General features: G+C 39.8%; 1 protein-coding gene across 7 annotated transcripts in view; it reads left to right on the top strand.

Moving 5' to 3' along the window:
- Nucleotides 1-19,377, top strand: part of FBXW11 (F-box and WD repeat domain containing 11) — a 133,233-nt gene that overhangs the window by 103,145 nt on the left and 10,711 nt on the right. For all 7 annotated transcript variants that reach the window (XM_079917015.1, XM_079917013.1, XM_079917011.1 and 4 more), the window contains 6 exons: nucleotides 5,794-5,931; nucleotides 10,767-10,885; nucleotides 12,765-13,014; nucleotides 15,879-15,997; nucleotides 17,744-17,854; nucleotides 18,688-18,766. In XM_079917015.1, the coding sequence (XP_079773141.1) occupies nucleotides 5,794-5,931; nucleotides 10,767-10,885; nucleotides 12,765-13,014; nucleotides 15,879-15,997; nucleotides 17,744-17,854; nucleotides 18,688-18,766 (816 nt within the window). The remainder of the gene's footprint in view (nucleotides 1-5,793; nucleotides 5,932-10,766; nucleotides 10,886-12,764; nucleotides 13,015-15,878; nucleotides 15,998-17,743; nucleotides 17,855-18,687; nucleotides 18,767-19,377) is intronic.

Raw genomic sequence — 19,377 nt, 5'->3', positions numbered from 1 at the left:
CTTAGTTTAAGGGATGATGTTTTATACTTTGGTACTTTCACTCATAGTAATAATAATAAAAATAATGTACCACGTATAGAGTGTTTACTTGTCCTAGATACTTTCAGCATTTTATAATGCATTTTCTCATTTAACACTCTGGACAATACTTGAAAGTTAGGCCCTGTCCATATTTAAAATTGAGGAACCTGAGGCTCACGCAGGTTAAATAGCTTGCCGGTGATCATACAACCAGTCAGTAGTTGAGTCTGTGATCATCCTTACATTCTTCTGCACTTAATGCAACTTTTTGTGTGCTATAGATCAATGGTACTTCATCAAAATAGAGTTCGTTACCTCTGTTTTGTGAGTGTGTTTTATTCTGTCCTGGGTAGACACACAAAGCAGAGAGTTGTGTCAGTGATTCGTGGGTCAAACAAATGAGAGACTCACAGGCTTGGCTGTTACCCATGTGCCTGGTACAAAACCCTCACAAGCAGACTATAATAATTACAAGTACCCTCTTTTGAGCCCTCGCAGTATACTCATGAACCATGTCGTGTGACTTACATAGATTATTAATTGCATTTAATTCTTACAGCAAGCTACCTGTCATCCTCATCTGTAAGGAGGGGAAACTGAGACTAAGGGAAATTTTAGAACTTCCTACATAGTTAAGTAGAAGACAAGGGATTTTAACTGAGGTCTGGCCAGCTCTAGGCTTAGTGTTGTTGTTTGTCATTTTCGAAGTAGAAAATTCCAGAAGAGAAGGAGAAAGAGGTATGTTGTTAAATGCCTACAGACTTTTCAAGGTGATCTTCTCATCTTTGTCCAATTGCTTGCAAACTCTTAGTTGAAAAAAGCATATGAGTTAAGATAAGATTAGTTGGCCTTGTTTTAGTCCAGTTATGGCAAAGTTAGTGCTTTAGAGGGTTTTAAGCCTATTGCCAAAAGATAAATGACACCCTGAACATCAAGTGGATGTTTTTGTCCCCCTCCCTGGTTGCCCATACACAGCCTTGGAGTCTCTTGTGTTTTTTTCTCATATGCTTTGCAGGGTTGCCAGTTCACAGCACCTTTTGCTTTCTATCCTTCTTGCTCTACCCTGACAGCTCCAGTTCATGTGCTGGCTCCTGTCATCTATCCATTCCCATATTTGGCTCTGACAAGCAGATGACCTTGCCCTTCCACATTGACCCAACAGAAATTGGCTAATTTTTAAGAAGTAGGGAACCTGGCTTAGTATGGCCAACCCCTATTATTCAGGAAATGAGAATGTGAGGAATGAAGTCTGAAGAGAATAAGAATTCTTAGTTCTCTGCAAAGGTTCATCTCTCATGGGTGCTCTTGCCATACACACACGCATACACACACAGGGGGAGAGAGAAGAGGGGGTAGGGTGGGAGGGAGAGAGTTTAGAGTGCCTCTGAATTGAGAAGGAATTCCTGGAAAACCTGAGGCACAGTCCTAAAAGAAGCAGCCATATTTCCTTTGCTATCTAGAGTCTTAATTGTTATTATCATCCTCATCCTCATTATTATTAATGATGAGACTACTGTTAGGTACTTTGCCACAGTAATTTAATTTAGTCCTCAAATTGTCAAAACTGAGACTCTTAGTCCAAAGTCCATGCTCTTTTCGCCCTACCATGCCGTCAGATGTCCCTCAACAGAGAGGTGGGAGTTGTTATAATAGACTCAAGCAGTCAGAGTTCTGATGTCCTGAACTTGGATTTTTCTCTTTTGCCATCTCAGATTAGTGGCAAACTCTTTCATATAATATGCCTTTTTCCTTTTTTTATGCACTGGATTAAAGCCTTTGAAGCACTCTCCTTGGAACAGACCACTAGTAAAACGATGGTGTGTTGTATCGCACCTTATAATAAACCACATTTTATTCAGGGAAAGTGGGGAGCTTTTTTGTGGTTTGCAAACTTGATATTAACATTGTCCTAACCAGAAAATGCTGAAATTTGCCCACCCACCCAGTTGTGTTTAGGCTTCTAAAAATAATGTTATTCCTTCATACTCAGACATCTGTTTTCACTCTATTGCCAATTTAAATGCTGCTGTATACTCTGTGTATCATGGCTACTTTCCCAGTATTTTGAAAATTTGCACAGGGTAAGGGGATTTTACAAGTTCTCAAAAACATGAAATATTCCTCTACAGTAGCCACACCACATGATGTCTAAGTGAAATGGCAGGTATCTGCATCATTAAAGAGGTGCACCTGTGTATGCCCTGTATTCCTACTGCTGAAGTTAAGATGATTGTTGAATTGCATTTGCAGGCTGAGCCCCTTCCTGGGAATGGTTGGGGAGGGCTCAGGGCTATCAGCATTGAAGATCAGCCTAGACTGAGACAACAGTTCCCGGCAATTTGGTGAGATTTTTTTTGGTCACAGCCTACTCCTTTTGGTCAGTGTTCTCCACAAATGAGAAAGAGCGTCACTGCTACCGTTTGTAGGCACTGTGATAAGCACTGTATGTACGTAATCTCATTTGATCCTTCCAACAGATTTGAGAACGTATATATTATCTTTTACAGAGGAGGAGACTGCAATTCAAACAGTCCAAGTCATTTGCTAAAGCTGCTAATTGACCTAGGTATTTTCTACTACAATGGGCTGCCTTCCATTTTTAAAGGTCTAGTTTTTCTGAAAAAGTCCTGGCTTATATAAGCCAGTTGAGGTCGTCAAATATGGTGGTAGGTAGTATTTTGGGCAGGCACAGTCAGCAGGAAGTGTTGCTTTCTTTTGTGGGTGGCCTTGAGAATTGAGAAGAGTAAAGTCTTAGGAATTACACCGGGTTGGTGTGTAACAAAGTAGTCAGCTCCCTGGTCTCATTTAGTGTCCCTTTCCTGGCATTTTGAAACAAACTGTACTTGTTTTGGGATTCAGGAACCTAATAATTTTTAAAACAGCCCTAGATGGGAACTTCCTAAAATGACCCATGAAAAATGATTTGGTAAGCCTTCTTCTTTTAAAATTCAGAAATGTATTTTAGAAAATAGGCTCGTTCTAAGTGTTGAGAAGCTAAGCCATTTCCTAACTTCTACTTGACTTAGAATGAAAGCCTGTTATCTAGCAGAGCTTTTGAGAGGTCCTGGCCTCTGGCTCTTGTTTGAGGGTTGGAGATAGAGGGTATGGCTTGGCCTTTTATGTTGGGTAGTGTTCTCTGTCCAGACGTCTTAGGGGATGGGTGTATCACAGGCTGATCGTGTTGCCTTACCCAGTTTCTCTCTGCTGTGTCCTCAGGGCTTTAGGTACAGTAATAGATTATAGCCAAGTCTCTTGGTTCTCAAAAACATTTTAGAGTAGTGGGAGAGCATGTAGGAAATTCTTTTTGGTATGGGGATTCCCATACGAAAGTTAAAAAAAGTTTTTTCAAGCTCCCATGTGATAATAAATAAATGTGCTTTTTCTATTCATTGAAATATTATACAGAGTAGCAAAGCTGCTTACTGATTCAATAATATTTTAAAGCAATTGTGTATGTTTTAAAACTAAGAACGACGATACGAATTTTGAAAATAACACCATATATATTGATAAGACAGGTTATGTATTCGTCTTTGTAATACTTTGGGTTTATGTGGAGTCACATTTAGCAGCAACCATCTGGGCCCCCAGGGTGTAGCCTGAACGTTGGTGACCATTGCCAGGAGTCACTGGCCATGAATAAGACTTGTTACCAGTAGGTCTGCCTCCTAAGTCAGCATTTTCCTGGTATGCTTAGCATGCTGACGTGGCTCAGTCACTCTAAAAATACATTATTTCTCTAAATGATTCCAAGCATTGAGTTCAATTTAAGAAATTCTTTATATTCTGAATCCCTTTTTAAAAAGTTGCTCACAGACATATCTGTTGTCTACCTTGGTAGCGGTAGCCACAGTGGGGTAAATTTTTGTTTTTGTTTTGTTGTTTGGTTTTTTGTTTTTGAAATGTGGTTTTATGTCTGACATTTTACAAACTCAGTAGAGATGACGATGCTGGCTAAGAAGCTCTGATTTGGTAGCAGATGGACAGATGAGCTGTTTCTCGCTCATGGCACCTCCATGGTACCTCTTTGCATCCCCTGGATGTTGGAAATATGTGATCCTGGCCTCTCTCAAGGCTATGTATGGGAACTCTTTGAGGGCAGGGCTTATATTTCCAGGCTCCTGTGCTAAGTACTGAGGCCACAAATGAGGAAACAGTTTCCTGTTTAAGTATACATGTATCAGTGTCTCCAATCCTCCATTTCTTTTTCTGTAAAATGAGGACAATAATTTTGGCTTCAGAATTGTGATGATTAAATTAACTGTAAACTATATAAAACACATAGCATAGTGTTATGGAAGCGTGGTACCTGGCATAACATTCGTAAATTTTAACATTTCAGAGCATACAGAAGCATGTTGCCTTCAAAATAAGAGGAAACATGGTTTGTTAGATGTCAGCAGAACCAGTAATTAAGTGCTTATTGTGAATAAAGATGAGATTTAGCTCCTTTCTTCACTAAAGCAACTAATTAAACTTTTAGCTACTCAGATAATTAGCTACTCAGACATGTCTTTTGAACTAGATCCTGAACTCTCAGGTATAGCCAATTGTAGTCCCTATTGTCCCCTAAATTCAAGGATCAGGAATTTATACTTTGGTTATTCTTAGTGTATCTTTTGATCCTGAAAATCCTTGACATCCATTACCAAAGGTTAGGTCTTCTAGTGCTCTGGGCGTGACCCACTTCCTCTTTAAACTTTGCCCACTGGTCTCAGGCTGTCGCGCTGTTTAAGATCCCTTTAGTCCTGCAGCGCTTACAGTTTTTAATCACTCATTTGGCACTGATATTTTATCTGGAGTTGTTACTGATCTTTTTATGTGTTCACTGCCGCAATAGCTAGGGCTATACTTTCTTTGTAGACACTGCATATTTTAGTAGAAAAAGCATGGGCCAGAGTCAGGAAGAACTGGGTGTGATTTCCAAATCATCCAGTTACTAGTTTTGTGGCCTCAGGCAAGTTAAACTCTTGTTTCCTTGTTTGTAAAAGGAAAGTAACTGAGGACTTCCTTCCAAGGTTAATGTGTGGATCATTTAACCAAATAAACATATGATTAGAGTATATCCAATTCCAGTTACTGTGTGCCTGTGTATTGCAGTTGCATCCTTTGAAAGCATTATGCTTCCTGTCAGTCTTTTCATCCCCATGCCTGGCACAGTCAGTACCTGGAATATACTAACATCTCAGTAAGTGTTGTACAAATGATGAAAGAATGAGAATCCAGGGCCGAAATGTGCCATTCTTATTCCAAAGGGGCTTCAGTCTGGTAGAAGATTAAAAATGGATAATAAAATTCTTGCTATAGTAGTTGGCATGTAGTAGTTGTCAATATCGTTTCTCAATGATCAGGACAATCAGTGCTGTGGATGGATACACAGATTGTTAGTATATGCTTAATGTTAGTGGTGGTCTTCTGCCAGATATTTTAACTGGCATTAGAGAGTGACCCAATGAGTTACTATTTATTTGTATGTTTTGGGTGCAAATGGCATTCTTTAAACGTATTGAATTCTGTCTAGGCCATTTTTTTCAAACCCAACCCAAACTCATTGGAAATCCTGTGACAGTTGCCAGATGGGCAGGGAACATTTGAGGAAAAATATTGTTGGGCTAATGTCTTACTTGGAAAAGAGTGTGATTCCTATCCACAGACAGTTATGCAAACCAAGATGGAGTATCAGTGGTATGCTGTTTCTGGAACCCCAAAGTCTGAACCCTAATAGAATAGTTGATTCACAAAAACTCATCTGTTGCCTCCTTTTTCCCTTAGACTATAGAATCTAACTGGCGGTGTGGACGACACAACTTGCAGAGGATTCAGTGCCGCTCTGAAAATAGTAAAGGTGTCTACTGTTTACAGTATGATGATGAAAAAATTATCAGTGGCCTTCGAGATAATTCTATTAAGGTGAATGACTGCATTTTGTATGTATTATTTTTAGAATTGTGGTTACATGTTAGACATTAGAGGTAACAATCTCTCCATTTCCTCCTGATTGGTTTTTATCTGTTCCACTCAATCTTGGCAGCTGTCTGCGTGGTTCTAAAGAACTAGAGCCAGAGCGTTTCCCTCTACTAACACTGGACCCTTGGATTTTCTTGCTTCTTACCCTTCTCTAAGCACATTCACTTTCTGTATTCCGTATTTAGGTGCAAGTAGAAAATATCTCAGTATCCACAGGGCTCTTGATTTCTTGGCTAGCTGGTAAAAGTGTTGCTGACTTGCATATAAATGAAAATCATTACCTTTTATGGTTTCTGTGAAAGGCTCAATTGATAACACAAAAGAATGATAGAGCAATTTATATTGTTTTTATTTACTTTTCAATAGTAGATAAACGGGATCATTTCTCTGTGTTTAATGCTTAATGGCTCTAATAGATTTTGTTTCACATTGTTTGTAGCTTATTTTCTCATATTTAAGAAAACGTTGTGGGATAATTTTACTTTTAGTTATAATTTACATGCACTCTTTTTGATGTAAAGTTCCGTGAGTTTTGACAAGCACAAAGAATTGTGCAACCACAACAATTATTATCAAGATCCAGAATAGTTCCATCATCCACCAGATTCCTTTGTCCTGCTGCTTTGCGTTTACCCATTTTTCCCCGGGGTCCTGACAACCACTGATGTTTTTTTCTGTCCCTATAATTTTGCCTTTTCAAGAATGTCCTGTAAATGGACTCACACAGTATGTAGCCTTTTGAGTCTGACTTTTTATGCTTAGCATTGTGCATTAGAGATTCTTCTACATTGTTGCACATAACAATAGTTAGTTCCTTTTTATTGGTGAGTAACATTCTGCTTTATGGTTACACCACAGTGTGTTTATCCATTTACCTACTGAAGGACATTTGTGTTTACAGTTTTTCACAATTATGAATAAAGACACTGTAAACATATGCATGCACGTTTTTGCGAGAACGTAAGTTTTCAGTTCACTTGGATAAAAACCTAGGAGTGGGATTGCTAACTGATATGGTAAGTGTACGTTTTACCTGTGAAGAAACGGCCAAGCTGTATTTTCAAGTGGCTATGCCATTTTACATTCCCATCAGCGATGTATGAGAATTCCTTTTGTTCTGCATCCTGGTCAGCCCTTGGTAGTCTCAGGGTTTTGTTTTGTTTTGTTTTGTTTGGATATTAGCCATTTGACTAGGTATGTAGACATAACTCATTTTGGTGTAAAGTTACATTTCTCCAGTGATCAGTGATAATGAGCATCTTTTCACATGCTTATTTGCCATCTGTATATTCATTGGTGAAGTTTCTATTCAGATCTTTTGTACAATTTTAAAATGGGTTCTCTGTTTTCGTATTATTGGGTTTTGAGAGCTCTTTATATATTATGGATACAGGTCCTTTTTTAGATATGTTTTGCAGATATTTCTTCCATTCTGTGACTTGTCTTTTCACTTTCTCAATGATATCTTAAGTAGAGCAGAAGATTTTAATTTGTCTAGTCTAGTTTGCCAGTGTTTTCTTTTTTTTTTTTTTTTTTTTTTTTTTTGCGATAAGTGGGCCTTTCACTGTTCTGGCCTCTCCTGTTGCGGAGCACAGGCTCTGGACGCGCAGGCTCAATGGTGGCTCATGAGCCTAGCCGCTCCGCGGCATGTGGGACCTTCCTGGACTGGGGCACGAACCCGTGTCCCCTGCATCAGCAGGCGGACTCTCAACCACTGCGCCACCAGAGAAGTCCGCCAGTGTTTTCTTTTATGCCTCATACTTTTGATGTCATATCTAAGAGTTCTTTTTGAATCTGTAAATTTGTGTCTTTCACCAAATTTCAGAAGTTTGGGCCGTTATTTATTCAATTTTGTTTCTGCACCAATTTCTTTCTCCTCTCCTTCTGAGACTCTAATTACACAAGTATTAGATCTTTTGATATTGTCTTACTTTTTCCCAATCTTTTTTCCCTCTCTTTTCTGGGTAATCTCTCTTAGCCTGTCTTCAAATTGACTGAATTTTTCATCTGTATTCTGCTATTTTCCCCCATTGAGTGAATTTTACGATTTCAGATATTATATTTTATAGTTTCTGTTTCTCTACTGAGAACTTCTCTCTTTTCATTCATATCAAATGTGTTTATCTTTACTTCATGGAGTATAGTTACAACAACTGCTTTGAAGTCTTTGACCGTGACAACATTTGGGTAATCTCTAGCTTGTCGTGTGTTGATTGTCTGTTCCCCTGAGAATTGGTCACTTTTCTTGGCTTTTGAATGTCAAGTAATTTTGGATTGTATCTTGTACATTATGGATGTTGTATTGTAAAGTCTATGGATCCTGTTATAATCCTCTGGAGAATATGTGTGAGTGAGTATTTTTTTAAGCAGGTGGTCAGCCTAGTTAGGGGGGTTGGTTCTAATCTCTTTTCTGCTTTTTGCCATGCTACTTTGGGTCTGTCTTGGGCTTGCACTACTCAGAGTTTAGTCTGAGACTTCAGTGGTAGTTTAAATATCAGGGCGCTTTTTCCGGCCTTTGATGTGTTGGCTTAGTCTGTCCTGTGCATGCACTGCTTAAGGGCAAGCCCAAGTCATGTGTTGTGTGGGTTCTCATATACAATTAGGGAAGCCTTTTTCTTTTTTCCAGCTCTTTCCTGTTTTGGATTTCCCTAAGTCTCTACAGCCCACAAGGATCCTTTCTTCATTTTCCTTTGGCCAGAAAAATGGGGTTTCTCTTAGAATTTTAGTTACCTGTTCCACTGCTCTGCAGTACATCTCCATGACTGGGCTTGTCCTTTGGATCAAAGCCGTTTGAGAAAAGAGAAAAAGAAAATAGGGTCTTTCGCACATTCTTTGGTCCCCAAGGATTCCTTTTTTAGCCTTTCTGTCCAGAAAGACTGGTTTCTCAGATTGTAGCTGCCTGTGCTGCTGTTTCACTGTGCAGTTCCTTGATCTGGACCTGCCTTTGGGTCAAGACCACAAAAGAAGGAAATGAGAAAACAGAAAGAATGGTAAACTCACCCCATGTGGATCCTGTCTCCAAACTCTTACCCCTTGCTACAATGTATTCAATACAATACTTGCTTTCTCTTGGCTGCCCTTCCCCTCACAGTTTTCAGAGCCCTCAGCTAGTTGTTTTTGTATTTTGTCTAGAGTTTTTAGTTACAGTCAACTGGGAAGATAGGTTGTAGTGGGCTTTCTCCCCTTGGCCTTGTTTTCTATATTCTTTTACTTTGGGTGAGTTAAAAGGTATTTTTGCTTGTGTGTTTTTTGTTTTATAAAATAGTGGAATTTCAATAATTCCAATAACTGGGGCAAAAAATCACTGAATTATAGAATATAAAGAAACTGTTTTGTTGGTTTCCTATATGTATTATAGTGTTTCCCAAAAGGTATTCTGTGGATGTGAATCCAAAGGATATTGCTTTGAAGAGTAATTCCCTTCAAAGAAATTTAGAAAACACTGCATGCTGTATCCCTTTCTTAGAAACGTACAGGTTACAGTAGCATATAAAGGCTCTGAGAAGACATACAGTAGAGGCACCCGGAGTTTTCCAACTTAGAAAACATACTTGACCACAGAACTCTATTTTTATGTAATACTTATTGATAGTCCTCACCTGTGGCCACAAATATGCTCTTGAAAGTGTTGTTATTTAATTTTGGCAGTTCTCCTTTAAGGAGTAGGTAAGAATGGTTTATAATGACCTTGTCAAAGCATGGGCTGGCCGTGGGCTTGCATTTCACTTACGCTGGATGTTTCCAAAGAATTCTCTTAATAGAGGCATACCCATGCCTAAATTAGGCCTACACTTGATTTATAAGACACGGAACAATGGAGCAAAAATACGCTTTAGAGAGCTCATCTAGACCAATGGTTGGAAACCTTCTGTACTTCATTCTGCTTCAGTCCTTGATCAGCTCACACTTTCAAAATAGCTGTGGTTCTACTAGGTCAGAAATTAGAAGCAAGCCTTACTATTATAGAAAGACACTTAACTGTCTGTAGTGCTTGTAATATCTTGGCCATTTGTGGTAAACTTTAGGGACACTGCAAATTATGATAGTACTTTTACAAGGGAAGAAATAGTTCCGTAGACTCTATTTTTAACAAAACAGTCTTTGAAAAAAATCACGTTCCATCCCCCCATTATTTTGGGACATTATTGAAAACTTGGAAAACACTGGAAAGATCAAAAGAGAGGAGAAAAATGGCATTCAGAGTACAAAGTCAACTATCAACACTTTACTTCCTTTTAATCTTTTTTTTTAAATATACATAATGTTTATGTCACTATAGAGATGACTTTTATTCTGATTTTTTTAAAAAAAGTAACTATAATAAAGCAGTGTGTTTTCTCATTAAAAACTCTTCATAATTTACTTTGAAGTTATTCTGAGATGCTGAACATTTTTCATTTTTAAACTTTCATAAACAAATGTAATGGGTTAAGGGGTATGCATTTTTAAAAGCTCTTAATAGATACTGTCACGTTGTTTTCCAGAGGGTGAGCCAACTCTTTTCACAGAGTTTATTTAAAAATTCTCTTTATAAAGCTGTTAAGTATAATGGGCACAGTAGTTATGGGGACAAAGTAAACAAAGTAGTATACCTATTCTGGAAGTTATTCAGTATTGCCTCTTCTTCCCCTCTTGTCATTTACCACCTGTTTGATGTTTACTGCTCTTATTTACTGTAACACAGCTTTGTTTTGTTTTATGATTCAGAAAATAAGGTATGATAAAAACATTGATCAGAATGTGATATACTAAATTACTGTTTGTGTTTGTCTCAATAGATCTGGGATAAAACCAGCTTGGAATGTTTGAAAGTGTTAACGGGACACACTGGCTCTGTCCTTTGTCTCCAGTATGATGAACGTGTCATTGTGACTGGCTCTTCTGACTCTACAGTGAGGTGAGTGATTGGATTTCACTGGCCTGAACTTCTGTACCTTCCACAAGGAGACAGATTCACCTCTTCTTCTGCAATGAAGTACACACATGCTCTGTATATGTTTTTGTATGCTATATTTCAGAACCATTTGTGGTGTAGGTACATTTGAACAAAGTAGGCAGGAAAGCTAACTTTTGTTAAGTAGGTCCTATTCCCATTACCATACATTCTAGAGATGGCAACATGCCTTCCTGTAAAAGCACAGTACCTGACAGTGTCAGGGTAGCTTTCTCCTGGGAGACCACGCTCTAGAGGAGAGAGGAAGGAAGCAGGTGTTCTAGGAGTGTGGTGGACAGTAAACTACAAGTACCAGAAGAATCAGAAGCAGAGATTTGCAGCACTTTTTGAGGGACACAAATAATGTGCCCGATATTTTGTATAATGTTATTCTATTGAATTCTCACATCAACCTTTCTAAAGTAAGTAGTATCTTCTTTTTTATAGATGTAGTATTGGGAAATGGAGGCCAGAGAGGCGAATAATTTACTCAGTCACATAGTTAGTTAATTTCGAGCCTTGAATTTATAGCACTCAAGACTATCTTGATATTATGTAGCTTTTCCAGTGATGGAGACAGTAGTTTTCAGATGCCACCCCAGGGGCAGAGTGATGAAGATGGAAGTGGCAGTGTTCTACAGTAGAAGGGAAGCAGTGACTGCTGGTTGGGAGTTGAGAGTAGAAAGGAAACATTATTGGGATCTACTCCTAAACCACTGGGACAAGGATGTTTTTCCATACCAGATGGCTTTGGATTTTGCTGTAGTGATGCGTTCACCAGAGCCTAGAGGTAAGACAGTAAAGCTTCAGCTGGACTGCTGGTAGCCTGAGGAAGGCATGTCATGGGGAGGAAAGGAAATGCCTCTTCTAGAGTGAGTCAGAGATTTGAAGAGGATTGCTTTACAGGCACACCTAAGAGATTGAAATAGTCACCAGCATGCCTAGTATCCTTTCCCTGACTCAGTGCTTCCAGGCTGCTGCTTCCACGATAGGTCATGTCTCGGCCTTAGAAGCCTGAGACTCTCTTCGTCTGCTCTGCACGAACTTGTCCCCTTAGGAGATTGGGGTTACAGAAAAGCTATGATGTGAAAGGGCTGCCCCTAAGAAGCCTGTATCTCAAGGGTGAAGCAATTGGAGACATGTGCTTTGTCCATAAAGCGGTTGGGTAGATAGATGGGTGTGGTGATTGATGAGACCCACAGCCTCCAGTTTGCAGTGGATAAATAATAGACTCAAAAGCTTGTCAGAGGTCAAAAACAACCTTAAGCTTGGAACCCAGCCACCAAGCCATCTTCTTTCTGTCATCTCAAACTCACTGCAAAGCCCACTTCCTTGCATCATTTTTTGCCATCAGCACAAGGCTGCAAACACCATCCCTGAATACCTGGGCAGGAGTCAGAATTGGCCTTCTTTTTTTTTTTTTTTTTTTTTTTTTTGCGGTACGCGGGCCTCTCACTGTCGTGGTCTCTCCCGTTGCGGAGCACAGGCTCCGGACGCGCAGGCTCAGCGGCCATGGCTCACGGGTCCAGCCACTCCGTGGCATGTGGGATCTTCCCGGACCGGGGCACGAACCCGTGTCCCCTGCATTGGCAGGCGAACTCTCAACCACTGCGCCACCAGGGAAGCCCTGGCCTTCTTTTTTGAAACCATCTTACCATTTCTTCACAAATAGAGAAATTGCTTCTGGGGGCTCCTTTTAAGCATGGTGTCAGGTCCCAGTCACCAGATACACGTGAAGTCCACTCCTCCCCAGCCTACTACTAAAAATGGGCCCAGAGCACAGACACAGGAATCTTTTCCTGGTTGTCTCGATAATTAAGCATTGTGCTTTTCTGTTCCCTAGAGTCTGGGATGTGAACACGGGTGAAGTTCTGAACACGTTGATCCACCACAACGAGGCTGTACTGCACTTACGCTTCAGCAATGGACTGATGGTGACCTGTTCCAAGGACCGCTCCATCGCAGTGTGGGACATGGCTTCTGCCACTGATATCACTTTACGCCGTGTCCTGGTTGGCCACCGTGCTGCTGTCAATGTAGTAGACTTTGACGATAAGTACATAGTGTCTGCCTCTGGGGACAGGACCATCAAAGTAAGTGTGTCTGCAGTCATAACTCTGCTTGTTGCCATCCCTTTTAGAACACAGAGAAAGCAGAGGTGGCTTATACCAACCTCGCATCTGGCAAGATCTTTATTCTCCTCTACTTGTGCTTATGAGACCTCAAGGCATGCTCATTCTTTATGCTTCTCAAGCTGTAGGCAAGGTCGTAGAAAAGGGTCATGGGGTCCGGACCGAGAGCAGTCCTCTATTTCATGAAAGGACATTGTTGATAACCTTTTAAAAGGGAAGAGAACTAACCTATGGGACATGTACCATGTGCCAGAAGCTTCCCATTACTGCCTCATTCCACCCTCCCAGCACTCTGCTGAGCCACATTTTACAGATGTGGCACAGAGGACTGTGCTGGAGGCCACATTAGCTAGTTAGTGGCAGAGTTCAGCTTTGATTTATTCACCTAATCTTGAGAGCCTGCCATGCCATAGACCCTGGGCTGGATGCTAGAGATATGATGAGGAACAGGACATGTCCCTGCCTCCAAGGAGCTCAACGTGTGGTGTGAGGCAGACGTGTGACAAGCACTTGTAGTCTAGGGTGATCCATCGGGTATGGTAAATGCAGTGCTGGTTCCAATGTACATGTTAACTTATTAAAATTTTAGCTTTCCTTATATTTTTATAACAGCCTTATTGAGATATAATTCACATACCATAAGATTCATCATTTGAAAGCATACCATTCAGTGGTTTCGTATATTCACAGTGTTGTATGGTCATCACTAGTTTCAGAACATCTTTATCACCCTCTGAAAAAACCTCATACCCATTAGCAGTCAACCCCTGTTCTCTACCCCCAGTCCCTGGCAATCAGTAATCTTTCTATGGATTTGCCTATTTGAGACTTTTCAGATAAATGTTATCATCTACATGTGGCCTTTTGTGTCTGGCTTCTTTCACTTAGTGCAGTGTTTTCAAGGGTCATCCATGTACTTTGCAGCATGAATCAGACTTCATTCCTTCTGATGACTAGAAAAATTCTGTGTGTGGATGCACCACATTTTGTTTATCTGTTCATCAGTTCACGGACATTTTGATTGTTTGCACATTCTATCTGTTATATATAATGCTGCCATAAATATTTGTGTACAGATGTTTGCGTGTACATACACTTTTAATTCTCTTGGGATGGTAACTCTGTGTTGAACATCTTCAGGAACTGCCAAACTGTTTTCCAAAATGGCTTCACCATTTAACAGTCTCACCAGCAGTGTATGGGCTCAGAAACCTTCCTTTTATGACCCGTACTGGCCAGCATGCTAGTATCTAGCCCCACAGATCACAGACTAGATGGCATCAGACTTTTAGATTGGATAGAGTCTGGAAGCTGAAAAACTAGGATTTTTGGCACCTCACCAGTCAGTCACACCAATTTGTACGAGACCAGTGCCTGGAAGTCAAGAGGGTTTGGGCCTTTGTACAAAACAGATGTTGGGGCTTCCCTGGTGGCGCAGTGGTTGAGGGTCCGCCTGCCGATTCAGGGGACACAGGTTCGTGCCCCGGTCCAGGAGGATCCTGCATGCCGTAAAGCGGCTGGGCCCATGGGCCGTGGCCGCTGGGCCTGCGCGTCCGGAACCTGTGCTCTGCAGCGGGAGGGGCCACAACAGTGGGAGGCCCGCGTACCGCAAAAAAAAAAAAAAACAGATGTTGCATAATATCAGCCCAGGTATTTCTCCATATCCTTGCCAGCCCTTGTTAGTGTGTGTGTGTGTGTGTGTGTGTGTGTTTATTATAGCCATCCTGGTAGGTATTTAGTGGTGTCTCTGCAGTTTTTCTTTCGATTTCCCTAATGACCAGTGATGTTGAGCATCATGTGCTTATTGGCCATTTTTATAACTTCTTTGAAGAGACATCTACTTAAATCTTTTGCTCTTTTCAAACCTTAGATTGTCTCTTCATTATTTAGTTGCAAAAGTTCTTTACATGTTCTGGTTACAAGTCCCTTATCAGATAAATGATTTGCAAATATTTTCTTCCTGTGGGTTGTCTTTTCACTTTCTTGATGGTGTCCTTTGAAACACAAATAGTTTTAACTTTGTTGAAGTCAAGTTCATCAATTTTTTTTGTTACTTGTGCTTTTATTATCATATCTAAGAAACAGTTGCCTAATACAAGGTCACAAAGATTTACTCTTATGTTTTCTTCTGAGAGTTTCAGCTGCTACATTTAGATCATTGATCCATGTTGAATTAAATATTTGTATACAGTGTGACACAGGGATCCAATTTCATCCTTTTGCCTCTGGATATCTGGTTGTCCCATTCAACTACAAATGCAGCTAATAAAATAATTCAGGGAACATTGGTTACTTTGTGTCTCCTTATTTGGCTGGTATTAAGTGTGTCTATGGACATCTAAGTCTTGCAGACAGCTTCACAAAAGAGGGGTTATTTATTCCACATACATAATATTAGGAGTGATGTGTCAAAACAAATGGAGCTATTCGAGAAACTATGCTGGAAAAGAAGAGGATGCAAAAGGTGAAGCCCTTTCACGTCAGTTACATTGGGTTTGACGTGTCACCCGGCCTAAAAACATAAGATCTGGCCCAGACCCTTCTCTCTAGGCAAATGAATGTCTGAACCATCCAGGAGATGTTCTCTTTGTGAAGATCTCAAGGTTTGGAGACTTCACAAATTCCCTCTGTATTTCATTGAAGTTTTATCACTCAGCAGCTAAGGAAATGTTATGCTATCCAATCTGTTCCCCAACCTTCCCAGCGTATTTCATAATCAAGTATTGTGGTCATTCTTAGAAGTTCTGATTTTTTTTTTTTAAAGGTACATTGTGCAAGGGCTTTTCTGCATTTATTCTTAAATGTATTGCTAATTTGTTGTACAGGTCTGGAGCACGAGCACCTGTGAATTTGTTCGTACTCTGAATGGGCACAAGCGAGGCATTGCCTGTCTCCAGTACAGGGATCGGCTGGTTGTTAGTGGATCATCGGATAATACCATAAGGTGGGTAGAAGTTGGTGTGGTGACAGAGTGGGCTCATTTTTGCCATAGTGTTGACTTATCTCCAGTCCTGATGCTCAAAAGACTCAGTTTTGGGGGCTGCTTCAGATAAGAAAACTTTAGGTAACTTTTATTTATCTCTCTGGTTCTGCATACTAAAGTGGGTAAATTGTGTATGCCCTGGGTATTCTTCCAAGATTCCCCCAGTGCACAAGGTTTTATAACCTCAACTCCACCCAAGATCACTTAATACCGTAGTGCCTCAGAACAGAGGATGCTCCAGCCTGATGCTCTCCTTTCCCTTACCAGTGAGCTCCTGCCTCTCTCCCTAACAGAGGGCAGTGTACTTTATTTCTCTCTCCCAACACTGTCATCAATTCCTGTTTGGGCATTTATCTTATCTCCCTTTTTTCTTCCCAACACTCATTGTCCTTGCTTTCTAATAAATATGAATGTCTTTAAACACTTTTTATCTTATTAAGAACTTCCCTTAAATATCTATTTAATTACCCCAAGTCATTTTTCCAACTGTCCCAACATATTCTAGTAGCTTTTTTATAATCAAATTGCCTGTTTGGGCAAAATAAGGATTGGGTTCAAGATTATTTTTTTAGAAAAAGAAAGAAAGAAAGCAAACACAATGTAGCTTTATCTGCCAAAAGTTTTCTTTATCATTTTAAGTTTTAAGGTATCATAAAAGTCAGTTGAGAACTTGAATCTTGGTTCTGTTGCATTCTTTATGCTTGGTATTACTTAATATTTCAGCAATAAACAATTCTTAACTTCCTCATTGGAACCTCCGAGCTTCTACAAAATAATAATGTGTACTGCTGAATAGTTTATGGAAGAGAACCACTTTGGAGTTATAGTGGCAGTGTTCTCTTCACAGTAGATTAGAGAAGCCATCATCACTGACACTGATGAGAACATTTGCTGAGGATAGAATATTCATTGGATTTATGATAGGTACTAGTGGGGAGGCTAAGAAAATGTCTTTATAGAATTAATTTGCTAACTTTGTTTTGTACATGTTAGTTTGCTGTGGTTTCTTTTTGCAAATAATGTAGTTAAATCAGTGATAATTTTTTAAAAATCTCTTTCCAGAATTGTTACATAAATCATATACAGAGAAAAAGGCTGGATGGTAGTCACTGGGTTTATATTTCTAAGACACTGCATATGCCTAATGAGAGGCTCCCACTCTGACCTTGTAATACTGTATCTAGGAAGGGGAATCCCTAAGCCTCATCAGGAGAGGGAGACCATTGTGCTGGTCCACCAGTTCTAACCTTGGTGGTGGAAGCCTAACCCCCTGGGCTGTATTTATTATCTTCCCCACACCGACATCCTTTTTCTTCTTTACGGCCTGCAATCCCTGTTTCCCCCCCAGAATTCTTCCTAGACCATTTGGCTACTTGGTTTCATCAACTCAGACATCAAGAGCATGCCTACAAACTAAATGTAATTGAAATTTCTTTGTTGGTATTATTTAAATAATAACAACATGCATGTGATTTTTAAAAGTTTCAAACTATGTAAAAGGAAATAAAATGAAAAGTAAGCCTTTCTCCCAAGTTAGTTCTTAAAAAACACATGAATGGTACAAAGGTACACACATATCTTCACATGTGTATAATATGAACTGGGAGTGAGATAGAAAAAAAGATTCCCAGGGTAGAGAAGATCACGTATGGATAGTTTGAATCATGCGTAGGAAGTTGATTCACAGAAATCTGTTTTTCATTCAAGACTGTGGGATATTGAATGTGGCGCCTGTTTAAGAGTCCTAGAGGGACATGAAGAATTGGTCCGATGCATCCGGTTTGATAACAAGAGGATTGTCAGTGGGGCCTATGATGGGTACGTGTTTCAAATTTTCAAATGCGTGGCCATAACTATATGAAGAGGAAAAATAAGTACTGCATATTAAGCAGCTGTGTATGTGCTAGGTCCCATGCTAGGTATTTCTTATGTAATGGTGGATGGCAGGATCAAGTGGGGACACTGAGACCCAGAAGGATGAATTAATAAGCTTATGCTTTTAACCATTATTGTAAACTCAGGGAGTAGCTAGTTCCTTGTCCCAGTACTAAATTAATCCAGGCTTTTTTTTTTTTCTTTTTGGTGAGTTCAATGATAAATTTCTTTTCCCCTTTTGGTGAATTGAACACATCCTCTTTAAAAAGCCTCATGACTTTTAAAATGAGCAAATGGCAACCGTAAACCTTTCAAGATGACCTTATATATACTTCACAGGCGGGTTAGTTGGTCTGTTCATACTCCTATTATTAACTTTCAGCATTTGCTTAGTTTGGAGAAAGGTATCCTTGGAATTTCACAGAGAGCCCTAGCTTCTGTCAGCAGCACCTACTCAGCCCTAGAGAGCTTCCTGATTAATGAATTTGGTGACATAGATTATCAAGTCAGGAATTGAATTTAGATAATGTGAAGTTGTTTTCTTGTCTCCCTTCAAACAATATTTCTTCACAATTTCAGCAATTCTGAGAATGTGTAGGTCCTTATTTTTTCCAAATCAAGTGTAATTGGTTTAAATACCTTGTCAAAACATCAGCAGGTTCCCCATTAGCTTTTAAAATAGGCAGTTCGAACGCACTCCTTTCTATCGAGGAAATGCTTGACAATATATAAAATGTTGACTTTTCCACTAATTGTGATTTCATTTTCCTTTCTAGGAAAATCAAAGTTTGGGACTTGCAGGCTGCTCTCGACCCCCGAGCCCCAGCAAGCACGTTGTGTCTGCGCACGTTGGTGGTATGTGATCTGTTGAAAGGGAAGTGCTTCCCTGTGCTGGCGGTTGGCCACCTGCAGATAGACCTCCCTGAGCCTATCACTGGAAAGCTTCTGTACCTCACAGCATGCCTTCTGAGAAATGCGCTGTTCTGTTAATTTTGTTTATTAGTCAAAATCGGAGAATATTTGACATTCATATTTCTGTGAGCTCTTTTATAAAGAGTATTAACACAACTTAAAATATGAAAGCAGGCTTCCTCATTTGTAGGTGGACTGGTTTCCTCCTAGAACATAAAGTATTTCCTGTCTGCAAGTTTGGGAGATTTCCTAATATGGGTGTCTGTGGTTGTGTTGTGTTTTATAACTCAGCACATTTTTGTACTATTATGGTGGACTTTCCCCTCAATCTGTATTCTACGGATTATTGCTTGGCATATAGGAATACTTTATTTTTATATATTAATCTTGTTTTACCAACTTTGCCAAGCTCATTATTTCTAGCAGTCTGTTTACTTTTGTATTTTTGAGGAGACAGTTGTTTGAAAATATTGATAGAGTTTTCTTATTTTCAGTAGTTTTACCTTCTATTTTTTCTCTCCTTTCATTGACTAGAAGAACATGCAGAACTTGAG

The sequence above is a fragment of the Stenella coeruleoalba genome (genome assembly GCF_951394435.1).
Source record: "Stenella coeruleoalba genome assembly, chromosome: 3".
Classification (NCBI taxonomy): Eukaryota; Metazoa; Chordata; class Mammalia; order Artiodactyla; family Delphinidae; genus Stenella; species Stenella coeruleoalba.
This window is presented reverse-complemented; position numbering and strand designations above follow the sequence as displayed.